A 17,500-nucleotide genomic window follows, 5' to 3' on the forward strand; every position below is an offset into this window, starting at 1 on the left:
TATATGTAATATATACACAGACACGCACACACACACATACACATATACATATACACGTGGAGGGTGTTTATATGCAGATACAGGCACCTATTGTTTATATGTATGTGTGTGTGGAGGGGGGGGGGGTAGTCAGATATACACCTACATATATATATATATATTATATATATATATATTTATATATATATATATATATATTTATTTATATATATATATATATATATTTATATATATACATGTGTGTGTTTCTTTTACATTTAAGAATTTGCTTTTACAGATAGCAGAAATATTAGTTACAGCAGGGAAGATGGTGGATATAATTCAGTGTAAAGTCCGCCTGGAAATGGGTTGTGACCACTATATCCGTGAACGTTTAAATACAGCATTATGTCGTTACACCAAACAAGTCAATGATGTCCAGATGCGTTTAGAATTGCAAAGCGGAACAACTGTCCCACCAATCTACGCCGGCCGAACATACATACATACATACAAACATACTGTAACACAAGACATGCCTTCCTTCCGGTCCGGACACCACGACCTTCGCCTTGAAGGTGTTAATTGGGCTGCGTTCGGGTCGTCTCATCATATTTTATCTCTAGAGTTTTCCGCGGACAAGATGAATTCATGAATAGACGGGCACTGCATAGTTATTGCATATATCTATATTTTGCTATGTTTTTGCACCTATACATATATATTACATGTATGTATGTGTGTATTTCAATATATGTATATACATATACATATGTAATATACATGTGTATGTAAGTTGTGGGTATGCCTATGTATACATGTATATACATATATAATTATACTTGTATGTGTATGTATATATATGCATTTATATATTCATGTATATACATATATAATTATACTTGTATGTGTATGTATATATATGCATTTATATATTCATGTATATATGTAATATATATACATATATAATTATACTTGTATGTGTATGTATATATATGCATTTATATATTCATGTATATATGTAATATATACACAGACACGCACACACACACATACACATATACATATACACGTGGAGGGTGTTTATATGCAGATACAGGCACCTATTGTTTATATGTATGTGTGTATTTCAATATATGTATATACATATATAATTATACTTGTATGTGTATGTATATATATGCATTTATATATTCATGTATATATGTAATATATACACAGACACGCACACACACACATACACATATACATATACACGTGGAGGGTGTTTATATGCAGATACAGGCACCTATTGTTTATATGTATGTGTGTATTTCAATATATGTATATACATATATAATTATACTTGTATGTGTATGTATATATATGCATTTATATATTCATGTATATACATATATAATTATACTTGTATGTGTATGTATATATATGCATTTATATATTCATGTATATATGTAATATATATACATATATAATTATACTTGTATGTGTATGTATATATATGCATTTATATATTCATGTATATATGTAATATATATACATATATAATTATACTTGTATGTGTATGTATATATATGCATTTATATATTCATGTATATATGTAATATATACACAGACACGCACACACACACATACACATATACATATACACGTGGAGGGTGTTTATATGCAGATACAGGCACCTATTGTTTATATGTATGTGTGTATTTCAATATATGTATATACATATATAATTATACTTGTATGTGTATGTATATATATGCATTTATATATTCATGTATATACATATATAATTATACTTGTATGTGTATGTATATATATGCATTTATATATTCATGTATATACATATATAATTATACTTGTATGTGTATGTATATATATGCATTTATATATTCATGTATATATGTAATATATATACATATATAATTATACTTGTATGTGTATGTATATATATGCATTTATATATTCATGTATATATGTAATATATATACATATAAATGTATTCGTATATGTGAAAATGTGTGTGTTACATACAAGATTTTGCTGTTACAGATAGCAGAAATATTATTTAAGGAGGGGAAGATGAGGGATATAATTCAAGGTAAAGTTCGCCTGGAAAAAAGGGTTGTAACTACTCCATCCGTGGTGTAGTACAGTATTATGACGCTGAAGCAAACAACTTAATGATGCTTTAATGGGATTAGAATTGGAATGCGGGACAGCTACGGTGGCCGTACAAATACTCGTATACACACTGTACACAGAAGACATGCCTTCCCTTCCTTCCGGTCCGGACACCGCGACCTTCGCCTTGAAGGCGTTAATTAGGCCGCCTTCGGATCGTCTCATTATGTCGTCTACATCATAGGACGTGGATAAAAATATGGCCCTGAGAATATGCATGACAATTTACTAAAAATAATAAACTGATATTTCTTCGTAGACGCGTTGTATATACTTTCCATTTTCTGGAATTAAGTGGACGGATAAACTCAAATAGACACGCAAATAGACTCCACAATTATTCTATATGTCTAAATGTTGCTATGTTTAGGCATACGAAAATATATAAACACCATATGTATATACTTCGTTTGTAAATATTTATGTATATAGACATATATACACACGCGCACGCACACACATTCATATATATATATATATATATATATATATATATATTGAAGGATATTTATATGCATACACAGACACATATATCTGTTAATGTGCATTTGCGTGTGTGTAGGGGGGAGTTTATATACATATACATACAGACACATATATATACTCCATACATATACACAAACGCACATATATACATATTACATATGTATAAAAAATGTATTAGGGGAGGACTGTGACATAGGTCTTATTAGTTTCCTATATCAAATAATATTTAATTTTTGGTGAAAAAAATTAAGATGAAAATTGGAAATTTATCAATATATTTGAGATTACCGTTTTATAATAACCTATGCATCATCTATATATATATACATAGACATATAGGTAGAACCGTATTCATTTTGACAAATGTAGAAAAGATATGAATGAGAATGAATATCTTCACAATACAAGGGATGTATTTGACAGGATTCGATTATATCTTTGTCAGAAATATAATATATCTTCGGACGAAAATATAATCGAATCAAATACATCCATTGTATTATTCTCAGTCATACCTTTTCAACATATAGGTAAATAAGATATAGTAAGTGTGCGTGTGTCTACATACATACATACACAGATATTTCGAAAACAAGAAGATAATGTTGGAGTGTATGCATGAGTACGTCTCTCTGCTAAAATTTAGGGAGTAGAAAAAAATACATGGACCAGGTAAAGGGCAGCAGCAAAACGTGCGATATGAGAGAGAGAGCAAACCATGATTGGGACGTTTAGAGGTGTTCAAGGTTGTCCTAGAGAAAATCTGAAGGAATAGGACGGAATTTATGTTTGTATGTAAATAGTTTTACCTATAAAAACTTTGCACGTCCACATGTGCATAGCCGCCACCGTAACTCATTAGAATCTCGCTTCCACTTTTCAATATCATTCAAATTTCAGTAATATCAAGCTCCTCCCTTGAGCAACACTGTTTTCATACCAGTTCTAGGCTTCAGGATGAAAGTGAAGCTGATTTTAACCTGATATTTGAAATTGCCAATCTAAATTACATACGCGAGGATGAAATTATTTCATGTCTGTGTCGTTCATTCTGAGAATTATCACTGTTTTATGATTCATTCTAATTTTCAGTATTGTGTATATCAATGTGTGTAGATTTACTAACATTTCTTACATTCAGTGTTAACAAGAAAAAAAATAAAGTTTAGTAGAATTTTCTTTTAATAAATACAAAATATGTTCAATAAAAGTTCATTTAGGCGTAGGCTGGGGTGGTCTCGTAGGTAGGAGCAGGCTCGTAGGTAGGGACAGGCTTGTAGGCAGGTGCAGCATGGTAACTAGGTGCAGGCTTGTAAGCAGGGGCGGGTTTGTATGCAGGAGCAGGATGGTACTCAGGGTACTGAGCCTCACCCTCGTAGCTGACCTCAGCTAAGTAGCCGGAGTCGCCGTTGACAGTGTAAGCTACCTTCTGCAGACGACCGTCGGGGAGAAGAACGTAGTAGGAACCCTGAGTGTCATAGCCATCACGACCCTCCTGGTGACCGAAGTCATTGCCGGAGTAGTCATCCTTCACGGCATAGTTAAAGTCATATTTGGCAGGGACCTGGAAAAGTTACACAAACTTAGGATCACACAGTGATATTATATAATAAATTATAATTAAAGTAACATTAGTATTATAACACCTAATTCTCAAAATCTTCCAGACCTCATAGGTAGGCTGAGGAGCATAACCGTAAGCTGGCTGAGACGGAGCAGAGGCAGCAAAGGCCACGAGGGCGAGGGCAACGACAGTCTAGAAGGAAGAAATATATATTAAAATTTTTGTTTTTGTTATTATTCACATAAACATACCATGGTTATCCAGATCATGACACCATTATTTATACTGAAACTATTGCTTATCATGAATTAGCTAGGTATCTCATACTTCTCACCTTAGTGAACATGTTGGAGGTAGAGACGAAGTGTGCTCCAGTCATCAAGCGAGTCCCTTTTATACCGTAGTCCACGAGTCTAGTAGCCACGCCCCTTCATTTCATGCGACCTTTACCTTGAATTATGTCCATCATCTTCCTTTTCATAAATTCTGCGATCTCTGAAATATAAGTGACACTGTACCAACATTTGGATCCGCTATACATATGCAATAAGTTGATCTATGGGAAATAAACTCCAAAACCCATTGTGAAGCTCGAAATGCTGTAATTGATAGTACATACATAGAGTATAGGTCTGTTGCATTACTGGCTCCGCTATCTTACCTTAAAAAGAACATTTTATTATAAAATATAGTCTTATAATGATTATTTGTATAATTCTCATACTTACTTTCACTATCAAATACTATTTACGGACAAAAAGTTTTGGATTCACTGTAAAGTGTAAGGCATCAATTTACCGCAGCCTTTGGATTACACTATGATATATGGTGTCCGTACACACGCACACACACATGTATACATATATTCATATATATCACAAATGCGCATAAGTATGTATGCATATATATAATATATCATATATACATATGTATGTGTGTGTTTGTGAATATGTATATACATGTACAGTTGCGGAATTATATTTCATTACACTTGCTGGGTCCTACTTTTGTACATCTGGCAGCCACTTCGATGTAAACATAGCGTAAATAGTATTTTTATGAAGGAGTCGAAAACCCTAGGCTGTTTGTAAGAAAGTGTGATTGGTAGAATGTATTTGATTCATATTTTTTTTGAAACTACGTAAGCCATTTCATCTTTCGTTTTCTTCAAACAAATGATAAAAACATGTAGTATTAGCTATCATTGAGTCTGTAGTGAGATATTTTTTTTATTGCGATTTCCAGCAATTGTTTGCTTATCGACATAGCAACACCTATGGAGGTGAGGCAGTACGCCCCCCTTCTTTCAACAAAATAATTTTCAGTTATAGTGGCATATTTCTTGAAACATGAAAATGCTTCATTTTTAAATGTAGAATTACAATGTATATAGATGCTTTATCATTGTGTGCGTGTGTGTGTGTGTCGCTTCTAGGAAAATACTAAGTCAATACTTGGTAATAAGTAACGAAACATTATATATAATTCGTTTCTAATACTAAAATCTTACAATAGTTTTCGCGTTTATCATGCTATACGTCGTGGCGTTTCTCTCGGGAGTCGCATCCACATTCGAAGTGAGAAAATACAACTTTGCTTGTTTCAACTCGAGGAACTACTACCTAGGTGGTTCCAAAGAGGGTGGCTATCTAAAGTAAAAAAAAAAAAAAAAAAAAAAATACTCAGACAGACACGCCCTTTTTCCTTCCTTTCTTCCATGCGACCTTTACCTCGAATTATAACAATTATCTCCCTTTCTATAACTGACCATACCGTCATCTTTATAAAGGAATTCTTCTTTGTAGTATAGTCTAGGTACACAATACGGTATATATAATCATTAGATTTCAGGACGTTAAATTTCACTACATTAAGGTATAGCTTTTTCTTGTATAGTCTTGAATATCGCCTAAAAAATATCTGTAAAAACACATACACATGCAGTTTTTCGGTTTCATGTTTAAAACCATGGTCAGCTATGGTGCAGAATATGATAGTGAAGTCAACTTACATCCAAGGCCTCAGAGTGGATATTGATGATAGGTTTATACCACCAATAAACTACATAATTTCTTTATACACAAAGTATCATAAGGTTTATTCTTTTCATTATATATATATGTATGTGTGTGTGTATATATTTCAAATAAGAGAGGTATACTGAATTCAGATCGTCCATAAGATCTTTGAATTATACACTGCAGCTTAAATTAGAATATAACTTTATGGGAATATGGCGCAAGAATACCATCACTTGAGGTTTCTTTTTTATGAAGAAAAATAAACAAACATATTACATATATACGTATATGTAGTTATATGTATATACAAATATATATATATATACACATATGTATATACACATCCTTTTCATGAAAAAATAACCAGTATATTAAATATAAATAAAATGTACACTGCCATTTGTAACCGAATTTTCGCGTATTGCATTTAGGAATTTAAAAATCCCTACTACCTAAGAAAAATATATATTTCCAATTGTTACAAAGGAAAAATATATTCTTGTGATTATATTATCTTAGAATTCATACATTATGTAAAAAAAAATGTAACTAAGAATTTTGGCGGAAAATATATCAATCAATATTTTTAATATCAAATTCTATTCTCACAACAAAACGTAGTCAGATCGAGCACTTCAACACGTTACTCTATGTCTATAGCATGATTTATAGTATGGGGTCATATCGTACAAGATATCCAAAGATTTCCCTAACGATTGATGATCCTGGTAAAAGTTGCAGTTATATAATTATATAACCATAGATAAGTATCTTTATACCAACACAATTGGTGCTTTCATATAAAAGGTATCAATTATATAAAGTTGATTAAGATCATACCGAGAGAAGTCAATATATATAAATACTTATCTCTCTATATGTCTATCTATGTGTGTATGTGTATGTATGCGTATGTGTATATAACGTATATATGTATATATACATATACATATATGTGTGTGGATATGGGTTATTAAATGCATATATAATCGAATGCACACACCTACCCACCCGCACACATAAATGTATATATGTATTTATATACATATATGTATGCATATTCATACATACATATTCCTAGAAATATGCGATGCATACACTCCTATCTGAATGTATATCCATGTGAGAGTACAGTGTTTTTCAGTGGATGTGTAACCTAGATAGTCATTATATTACTTCCATATTCATTAAGGTTACAATTTGATACAAATTGCAGTTACTGGATTTTTCGAAATAACGAAATGAAAGTTGTGCATAATTCTAAAAGAAAGGCCTCCTTTCTACCCTGTAACCCTCCTTCACCTTAGGAGGAGCGAAAGCAACCAGTTCGTTGTAATTACATACATCCGAAGTGTAAGTAATTAGCATCTGGATCGATGTAAATTAGTGCAATTATTCTGATCGTCACCTGTGTCACTGATGAATCATCGATACATAAAGAGAAGGAAACTAGCAGACTGTATACATCATATAGTGTGGTGCTTTATCGGTGATATATAAAAAGTCAGTACAAACACTTAAATCACGTATGTTTGATTCTAATAATTGAAAACTGTTAACAGCACGTCTATTTATTTACCATGTTTATATGTATATCTGTATATCAATCTCTTTACCCTTCCCATCTCTGTATATACGCGAACATACACACACACGCATATATATATATATATATATATATATATATATATATCCAGTTTCCTATTCTGGTAGTTGATGCATATGAATACTACAAATGTCGTTTGATGAATATCCATCAATAATGTATTCTACTTTTTATATTTAGATGTAAGCATGGGCGAGTTCGCAGGTACGGGCAGGCTTGTAGGTAGGAGCAGGCTTGTACTCAGGATTCTGGACTTCACCTTCGTAGCTGACCTCGGCCACTTAACCTGAGTTGCCTATCACAGTATAGGCGACATGTAAGCGACCGTCGGGTAGCAAGGTGCAATGGGAAACCCTGGGTGTTACAACCATCACGGAGTTCCTGATGACCAAAATACGTCATATGATATATGTGCACACAGATACATATATTGACAATTAAGTAAATGTAAAAAAAAAATACTGAGGGCCATACCTGTGAGGGGAGCCCGGCCTGTGTCGACAAATGCCGACTCGATCAACGGTGCTGAATAGACGAGCTTAGTCTTTATCCACTAACCCAACCAACCCAGCTACAACAGTAACCGCCAGACAACAGTTGAAACTTCTTGTTCCTGGGCGAGACGCTAACCACCAACTCATCGGCGTAACCACTGTACTAGCCCGCAAACTAGGACCTGGTAGGGGGGGGGGGGGTGCTTGAGTATAAAAAACAACTGTTCCTTGAAATACTATAACAGGAGCAACTCCTGTCACGATAACACCTGGCAAGCGTAGAAACAAAAGCGTCTCCTATCAAACTGATCTGGTTCTATAGCATTCAACCAACTTAAGACACGCCTTCCAACCCTCCACACAACGATGACAAACCAAATGAAAACACCACGAAAGGGGAGACCCACCTTCTTTTTTTTTTCCAGGTCGCTAGCTACCCTCAGCTTCCCTTCCCCTCCTTACATTAAGGAATCCCCCTTCTCCCCCTTTAGTTCAACAAATTTACATTTTATTGCTGTTGTGGTTGAAGCATCGCATTCGATCAATGTTCATCATGTTAATTATGGTACAAATGACGTATTGTTTTCAGTGGAGATGAGTATTATTCGTGACAATCCCTTGGTGTATTTAGTATCATTTCAATCTACTTTTCTAAATACATATATATATATATATATATATATATGTCAATATGTTTGTTACATATGCACATAAACATATACAGACATACACATTCGTTCATATACATATATATTATGTACTTTGCACCGCGCACACTTACACACGAATATATACATATCAAGTGCATATATGTACACATACGGTTAATACATAGCTTAACTCATGTATATGTACATATATCCACAGATACTAAATGTGTCTATTTTCAGATCGTCGTTCTCGCCCTGGTGGCCGTCACTGTGGCTACTCTTTTACAACCTCCCTACGGATATACTCCTCCGGAAACCAATGACGTAAGAAGTCGCATATACTAGGAAATTCATGCTCATAATCTCTGCATGCATATATTATTTCATATGAATTTATAAGCACATGTCAAGTCGATATTTCTTTAGGATCCTGCCAAGCACAATTGAACTATGCCGTTAACAATGACTATTCCGGCCACGACTTCGGTCATCCGATTTTCTCTCTCTCTCTCGAAACACAATTTTTGTTGCTGCCCTATGTCTAGTCCATGTATTTATTTTTGCAGTTCCTAAAGAGAAACGTACATATAGTCACACTCCAAAAATATAATCTACTCATTTTCGAAATATCTATGAATGCAAATATGAACACACACACGTACAGTGTGTGTGTTCATATTTGCTGTATGCTGTATGCCTATGTAAAGATGAAGCATATATTATCATGATATTTAAAATTTTCGCTTTCAACTTCTTCACACAAAATATTAATACATATAATTGCTACATATCCTTGAAATTATATCTGAAAAATGTTGTTAAAATGAACATAATTAATAACATTTATAATTAGTGCTGAATTGACAGTATAACAGTAGATCCAATAAAGAGTAACTGAACCGGCCTTTAATATATGATATACCATTTTGTATTGTAATATCTGCTTGATTATTCAAAATTTTGTAAAAAACTTATGCTTTATGAATTTCAGTACACACACACACACACACACACACATACACACACACACACACACACACACACACACACACACACACACAAACACACACACATATATATATATATATAATTTCTTTGTATTTGCCAAGCCGATGATACTTAATCAATTATTTAGAATTATCTGCTGCATCAACAGCTAAGACCATTATCGGCAAATACTATGAAGTATTAAATTTTTTGATATTTAAAATGTTTAAAAATCTACCAAGAAATAATGTCTTCTGTAAGTATTATATTAAAAATCAAAGCGTAAGTATTACGCTGTAAATATATAAAAAAAGAAGTATATATTTGCGTCTAGCATAAATATTATGCATAATTACACTTTGTTTAAAATATTATTCTCCCTTAGGAAACTAATAAGACCTTCTATGTCACAATCCTCCCCCGATTAATTTTTTTCAGTGTATGTGGGGGAGACAAGTACACACAGATGGTGTTGGTACATTAATAAAAACGCCATTCTTGCCATACAGGATTGACTCTGACCGTGAATTATATAAACAGAAGTATATATTTAAGTACAAAGATTCCTAAATGTTTAAGCACAAAGATTCCTAAATGTTTAAGTACAAAGATCCCCACATGTAAATATATATATACATATTCGCACAGACAACACATACATACATAAATGTATATACATATATCATATACATATATTTATATATAGAGATACATATATATGTGTGTACAATTTATTTGAATATATATCTATTCAATATATATATATATATATATATATATATATTTATATATATATACATTTATGGAAAGGAAGATGATGGGTGTGATTCAAGGTAAAGATCGCACGAAGATAAGGGCGTCAGATTTATGATAGGATATAGCTTTCTCCATGGATGTAATAGCGTCATACACCGTATAACTGACATTAATATGAATAAATAGAAAGGATCTCGTAATAATACGTTACTTTCTTTTAGATTGTCGTTGCCCTCGCCCTCGTGGCCGTTGCTGCGTCTGCTCCTACTCAACCAACCTATGACTATGCTCCTCAGCCTACCTATGAGGTTTGTATAAATTTAAAAATTAGATTTATAGTAATATCACTCCACTATTATAATACTATTATTTTATGGCCGGAAATCTGGTGTGGTCTGTTTCCAATTCAATTTAACTTTTCCAGGTCCCAGCCAAATATGACTTCAACTACGCCGTGAAGGACGACTACTCCGGCAACGACTTCGGTCACCAAGAGGCCTGTGGTGGCTACGACACTCAAGGTTCCTACTACGTTCACCTCTCCAACGGTCGCCTGCAGAAAGTCGCCTACATTGTCAACGGCGACTCCGGTTTCGTGGCTGAGGTCAGCTACGAGGGTGAGGCCCGGTACCCCGAATACAAGCCTGCTTCCTGTCTACAAGCCTGCTCCGTACCATCCTGACCTGCCTACAAACCTACACATACCTACAAACCTGTCCCTGCCTGTGAGCCTGCTCCTACCTACGAGACCACCCCAACCTACGCCTAAGTGAACTTTAATTAAAAATAATTTTGATAGATATTTATTAAACTAAAATTCTAGTAACATCTATTTTTACCCATGTTAACGCTAAAAATAAGAAATGTAAGCCAGTCTACACATTTCTTGACAAATGTTGGCACATTTACACACTGCTGTATAGCCAGAGTGTGTACACTTAAGGCCCTTTTAGTAACATTTCCGAAACCTCTTCGATACACTGATATATATCTGCCTTTAACGCGTCATTATTGGAACCTGTTGAAAAATTTCATTTTGTATCGAAACATTTGCCTTCAACATGATAAGGTTTGATATACTCCGGCCAGCCAATCAGAACGCGATATTTTACAGATATATTTCACGGAGTCACAGATAGGAATTTATATTTTTTTTTTTTTTTATTACGAATCGCGTTGAAAGTTTCTTGATAAAACTTTTTATTGTAAAGGCGCATAAAATGCTTCTGTGTCTTTTTAGCAGTACATCACATACATATTTACTCGATATAGGTAAGATATGAAGTCAATCATGACTGTCATTGGAACACGTTAAGAATTTCCAACGTGTCCGAGTCATATGACGTGGTATTGACTTTTTTACATCTATGGTATAACCTTCCAAGCTCAAGAATATAAAAGAAAATACTGTTTATCTTGATTTGTTGAAGTATTTAATTCAAGTAAATGTTCGTGATAATTGGAATTACCCAGTGGTCTGATTTGCACACGGAACTCACTCGCGATGGATACGATAGGATCCTAAACCTTATACAACTTTTTCATATGAGTAACAATGTATGTGATGAAATATATATATATATTGACTGAATTTGAGAAATACATTTACATTTTCTACAGCCTTGCAAAGCGAAGAGTGGTGTGGATAAACAAAATCAATTGCAGAGTAGTTAGGTACAATTTCCATTTAATTTGAAGCTTCCACAACGTTTTGTCTGCGATTAAAAATCATACTAGCAAATTAAGTACTTAGATGGTTTTCTAATGACTTTTTCATGTGAAATAAAATAAAAATATACTTCTCCTTTTCTCAAAACTTTGGATGTCAGTATAAACTTCGATGATATCGTGTTTTGTAGCGACCGTGTTACAACTTGATACAATGTATCAAGGTGTTAGGGATTTCGGGGTACTACAAAAGAAAACTGTTTAATATTGCATTAAACAACCTAATTATTAATTAAACATATATGCAAGTAGAAATGAGGCCCTAGCGAGTTATGACGGTTATGGACACAGTGCAGATGCATACATACACAAATACAGATATCCATATAAGAAACACCTTTCCCTTACTTCCACATCCAGTGGTAGTAAGGGAAAGGTGTTGCCTTGAAGATATATATACATTCATATATATATGTGTGTGTGTGAGTGTATGTGTGTGTGTGTGTGTGTGTGTGTGTGTGTGTGTGTGTGTGTGTGTGTGTGTGTGTGTGTGTGTGTGTGTGTGTGTGTGTGTAGAGGGTATTTATATTCGTGTACATACATATACTGTATCTGTATATATGTGAATATATATATACATACAAACGCACACACACACACATATATATACTACATACATACGCACGCACGCACACACATACACACACATATATATTACACATGTACTTTTTTCAAATAGACACACATACACACACACACACACATATATACATGTGTGTGTGTGTTTATGTATATGTGTGCATTTGAGGAAAATATATATATTAAACAATATACATATATTACATATATATATGTATATATGCATATATATTTTCAAATACACATATACATAAACACAGACACACACACACATACATATATGTGTGTGTGGGGGGGGGGGTAAGTATATGCGTGTATTTGAAAAAAATAGATAAATAAAATATATGTAAGTGTGCGTGTGTGATATAAATACATACATGTGTGGGGGATGTAGTTCATATATATATTATATATATATATATATGTATTTAAACGGTATATATATTTGTGCATACACACACAGACATATGTGTATGTGTATATATATACATATGTATTCATATATTTATATATATATATATATATTGTGTTACATATATGTGTACATATTTTAATTACACACATAAACACACATTCAATGCATATATATATATATATATATATATATATATATATATATATATGTGTGTGTGTGTGTGTATATATATATATATATATATATATATATATATATTGTGTGTGTGTTTTTTTGAAAATATACGTACATATATATGCCATATATATATATATATATATATATATATATATATATATGTGTGTGTGTGTGTGTGTAATTATGTGTGTGTATGCATTTAGTATATATATATATATACATATATATATATATATACATAAATTGTAAGTCTCCTTTCGGCTTAAAGTGTTATACTATATCTATAAACATATACTGATAGATAGATAGAAAACATATTCATATATATACACAATATATATCTACATACATATATATGTAAATATATATATATATGTGTGTGTGTGTGTGTGTGTGTGTGAGTGTGTATATATGCATATATATGTGTGTGTATTGCGTGTATATATGTGCATATTTTTATTTATATATAAATAGTATCATAACACTGTAAGCTGAAGGAAGACGTGAGGTCATACACTCAAGAATGTTTACACTAAGTAAGACAGATACAGAAGTATCTGAGTTATATTAACAGATCCAAATCAAGAATCATTCAACTGACCTTGTACATTCAATAAGCAACATCGGTTTAATAATCTTAAATTGTACTTTTGTTTGTGTGTGAACTTCAACATTTACCGCTAATCAACTAATAACATATATAATATATATTATATGTGTATGCATATCTATAAATACGTATATATATAGATATATACATGTGTATATACATATATGTTCATAAAAAAGTATACACATATATATATAGAATAAACACGCACACGTCTAGTTTTACATGTATATATGCAATTATATAAATACATATATTATATATGTATATATACTTATGTGTATGTATGTGTGTACGGACTCCATATATAGTATTATAGCGTAATCCGAAGGATGCGGAAAATTGGGGCCTTACAGTTTAAACTTCTTAGATTGAATCGAACAAAACTTTTGGTCTGAAAATCGGTACTTGACTGCACAAATAAGTCTATGCATATAAACATTATAAGGCGGTCTTTTATATCAAAATCCTCTATCTGATGTAAGCGAAACCAATATATGTAGTTGACCTATACTCAACCTTATTTTGCATGTACAGTATTTTGAATTTCACAAGTTTATTTCCTATAAAACAACTAATTATTTATGCATAGCGCATTTAAACGTTGATACAGTGTCAAATATGTTTAGAGATCGCAGAATTCATGAAAAGGAAAATTATGAACCTAACTGAAGGTAAAGGTCGCACGAAATGAAGGGGCGTGGCTACTAGACTCGTGGACTACGGTATAAAAGGGACTCACTTGATGACTGGAGCATCACACTTCGTCTCTACCTCCAACATGTTCACTAAGGTAAGAAGTATTAGAAACCTAGCTCATTCTTATTCATGATAAGCGATAGTTTCAGTATAAATAATGGTGTCATGTTCCGGGTAACCATGGTGTGTCTATGTGAATCAAAAATAAAACAAATCGTAATATATATTTCTTCCTTCTAGACTGTCGTTGCCCTCGCCCTCGTGGCCTTTGCTGCCTCTGCTCCGTCTCAGCCAGCTTACGGTTATGCTCCTCAACCTGCTTACGAGGTCTGTAAGATTTTGAAAATTAAATTCATTACTATTGCTGTAATTGTAATTTATTGTTATATTATGTCACTGTGTGATCTTACCTTTGTGTAACTTTTCCAGGTCCCTGCTAAGTATGACTTCAACTATGCAGTGAAGGACGACTACTCTGGCAACGACTTCGGTCACCAGGAGGCCCGTGATGGATATGACACTCAGGGTTCCTACTACGTTCTTCTTCCCGACGGTCGTCTGCAGAAGGTCGCTTACACTGTCAACGGCGACTCCGGCTATGTGGCTGAGGTCAGCTACGAGGGTGAGGCTCAGTACCCTGAGTACCATCCTGCTCCTGCCTACAAGCCCGCCCCTGCTTACAAGCCAGCACCCACTTACCATGCCGCTCCTGCCTACAAGCCTGCCCCTACCTACGAGCCTGCTGCTAATTACGAAACCACTCCAGCCTACGCCTGAAGGAGTTTCTATTGAACATATTTTGCTAAGTATTTATTAAACAGAAATTCTACTAAACTCTATCCTTTCTCCTAAATACTGAATATAAGAAATGTCAGTAAGCCTATATATTATGACATGACTGTACTAAAAATTAAATTTAATCATAGAAGTGATAATTTAAAGTAATCAGGTTAAAGTCAGTTTCACGTTCATCCTGAAGCCTAGAACTGGTATTGAAAACAGTGTTGGTCGGGGGATGAGCTTGATATTACTTAAGTTTATATGATATTGAAAAGTGGAACGAGATTCCAGTGAGTTACGACGGCGGTTATGCACATGTGGACATGCAAAATTGTTTACGTACAAATATGTACATACAACAAGAAAGACACTTCTCCTTTCCTTCCGGTTCCAGGCACCGCGACCTTCGCCTTGAGGATATTAATATTAATCTGACTACTCTGTCCGGTCTCCTCTCACTCTTCCATCGATCGCGCACTGACGATAAATTCTGTCCTATATCTTCAGACACCCTCTAGGCAAACCTTGAGCATCTCTTAATGTCCCAAGCTGATTTTCTCTCTCGAAGCGCGCTTTATGCTTCTGCCCATACCTGGTCCATGTATTTTTATTTTTCCCGTCTAAGTTTAGTAGAGAGAAGTACACATGCATAATCACACTCTAATATGATCATCTACTTGCTTTCGAAATATCTGCATGTGTATATGAAGACACGCACATTTACTATCTCTCTATCTACTTATATGTTTATAACTAGATAAATGATGCACAGGTTATCATAACACGGCAATCCGAAGCATATGGATAAATTTAAATTTTCGCTCTCAACTTCACACAAAATATTATTACATATGATTGATACACATCCTTGAAATCACGTCTGACAAATATCTTGTGTTAAAATGAACACCATTTGATTTATAGGTAGATTGCTAAATTGACAGTATAACAGTAGATCCAGTTGTGAGTGATTTTTTGTAAAAAAAAAATATAATGCTTTGTGAACTTTTATACACATAAACACACATAAGATTGATAAATAGATAAATATGTAGATTTATATAATGGCAAGCCGATAATAAGAAAATTACTATTTAAAATTATCTGTCTCGTCAACAGCTAAGGTCATTATCGGCGAATACCTTGTGGGAATAAAAGCTGAAATATTCAAAATGTTTAAAAAAAATATCAAGAAAATATGTCTCCTATAAGTAAATATAAAGAATAATATATTTATTAAAAATCAAAGCATGAACATTAGGCTTTAAATGTATAAAATGATTGCATACATATACATAATTAAATTTGTTTAATATATTAGTCTCCCTTATGAAACTTACAAGACCTCCCTCAATAAATGTTTTTTCTGTGTGTTTAGAAGAGACAAGTTGATACATCTTTGCTCTGAGAATGTTGCACATCTTTCCGCTACATGTGCAACCGTTAATGGCTTTTGACAACCCTCACAACAGTCTTCACTTTTAGCCATCATCGGCCCATGAATCATTCTTGCATGCCCGATTCTCAGCCTTGTGAATACAACTACTTGTCGGCCGATATCATCCCCTCCGAGATGGTACATTGATACATTAATAAAAACGCCATTCTTGTCATACAGTATCGACTCCGGCCGTAAATCATATGAACACGAGTATGCGTTTAAGTACAATTATCCTTACATGGCTATATGAAAACTTCAACTTATAAACAATAATAATGGAGTGTCCGTCTGTCCGCTTGTCCAAAGAACGGAAAACTGCAGACTATGTTAATTAAAACTTTTATTAG

At 33.4% G+C, this 17,500-nt stretch overlaps 2 protein-coding genes across 2 annotated transcripts in view; one reads left to right on the forward strand and one right to left on the reverse strand.

The window, feature by feature from the left end:
* Positions 1 to 3,835: 3,835 nt before the first annotated feature.
* On the reverse strand, positions 3,836 to 4,570 carry LOC125027581 (cuticle protein 7-like). The gene is made up of 3 exons (XM_047616683.1): positions 4,545 to 4,570; positions 4,316 to 4,402; positions 3,836 to 4,210 (listed from the first exon to the last, which is right to left on the reverse strand). Exons 1-3 carry the CDS (start codon positions 4,554 to 4,556, stop codon positions 3,863 to 3,865), a joined length of 447 nt encoding a protein of 148 aa, XP_047472639.1. The 5' UTR covers positions 4,557 to 4,570; the 3' UTR covers positions 3,836 to 3,862.
* Positions 4,571 to 14,918: 10,348 nt separating this feature from the next.
* The window catches only part of LOC125026872 (adhesive plaque matrix protein-like), a 20,491-nt gene continuing 17,909 nt past the window's right edge, over positions 14,919 to 17,500 (forward strand). Inside the window, exons 1-3 of the mRNA XM_047615470.1 lie at positions 14,919 to 15,026; positions 15,173 to 15,259; positions 15,362 to 15,707. Coding sequence (XP_047471426.1) covers positions 14,979 to 15,026; positions 15,173 to 15,259; positions 15,362 to 15,707 — 481 coding nt within the window. The 5' untranslated portion in view covers positions 14,919 to 14,978. The remainder of the gene's footprint in view (positions 15,027 to 15,172; positions 15,260 to 15,361; positions 15,708 to 17,500) is intronic.

Source organism: Penaeus chinensis, chromosome 7 (genome assembly GCF_019202785.1).
Source record: "Penaeus chinensis breed Huanghai No. 1 chromosome 7, ASM1920278v2, whole genome shotgun sequence".
Taxonomy (NCBI): domain Eukaryota; kingdom Metazoa; phylum Arthropoda; class Malacostraca; order Decapoda; family Penaeidae; genus Penaeus; species Penaeus chinensis.

Excerpts from the sequence above, each read along its gene's own strand:
- LOC125027581 (XM_047616683.1), bottom strand. Across the intron at positions 4,211-4,315 it reads CTCCTCAGCCTACCTATGAG|GTCCCTGCCAAATATGACTT; the intron begins GTCTGGAAGATT and ends TAACTTTTCCAG.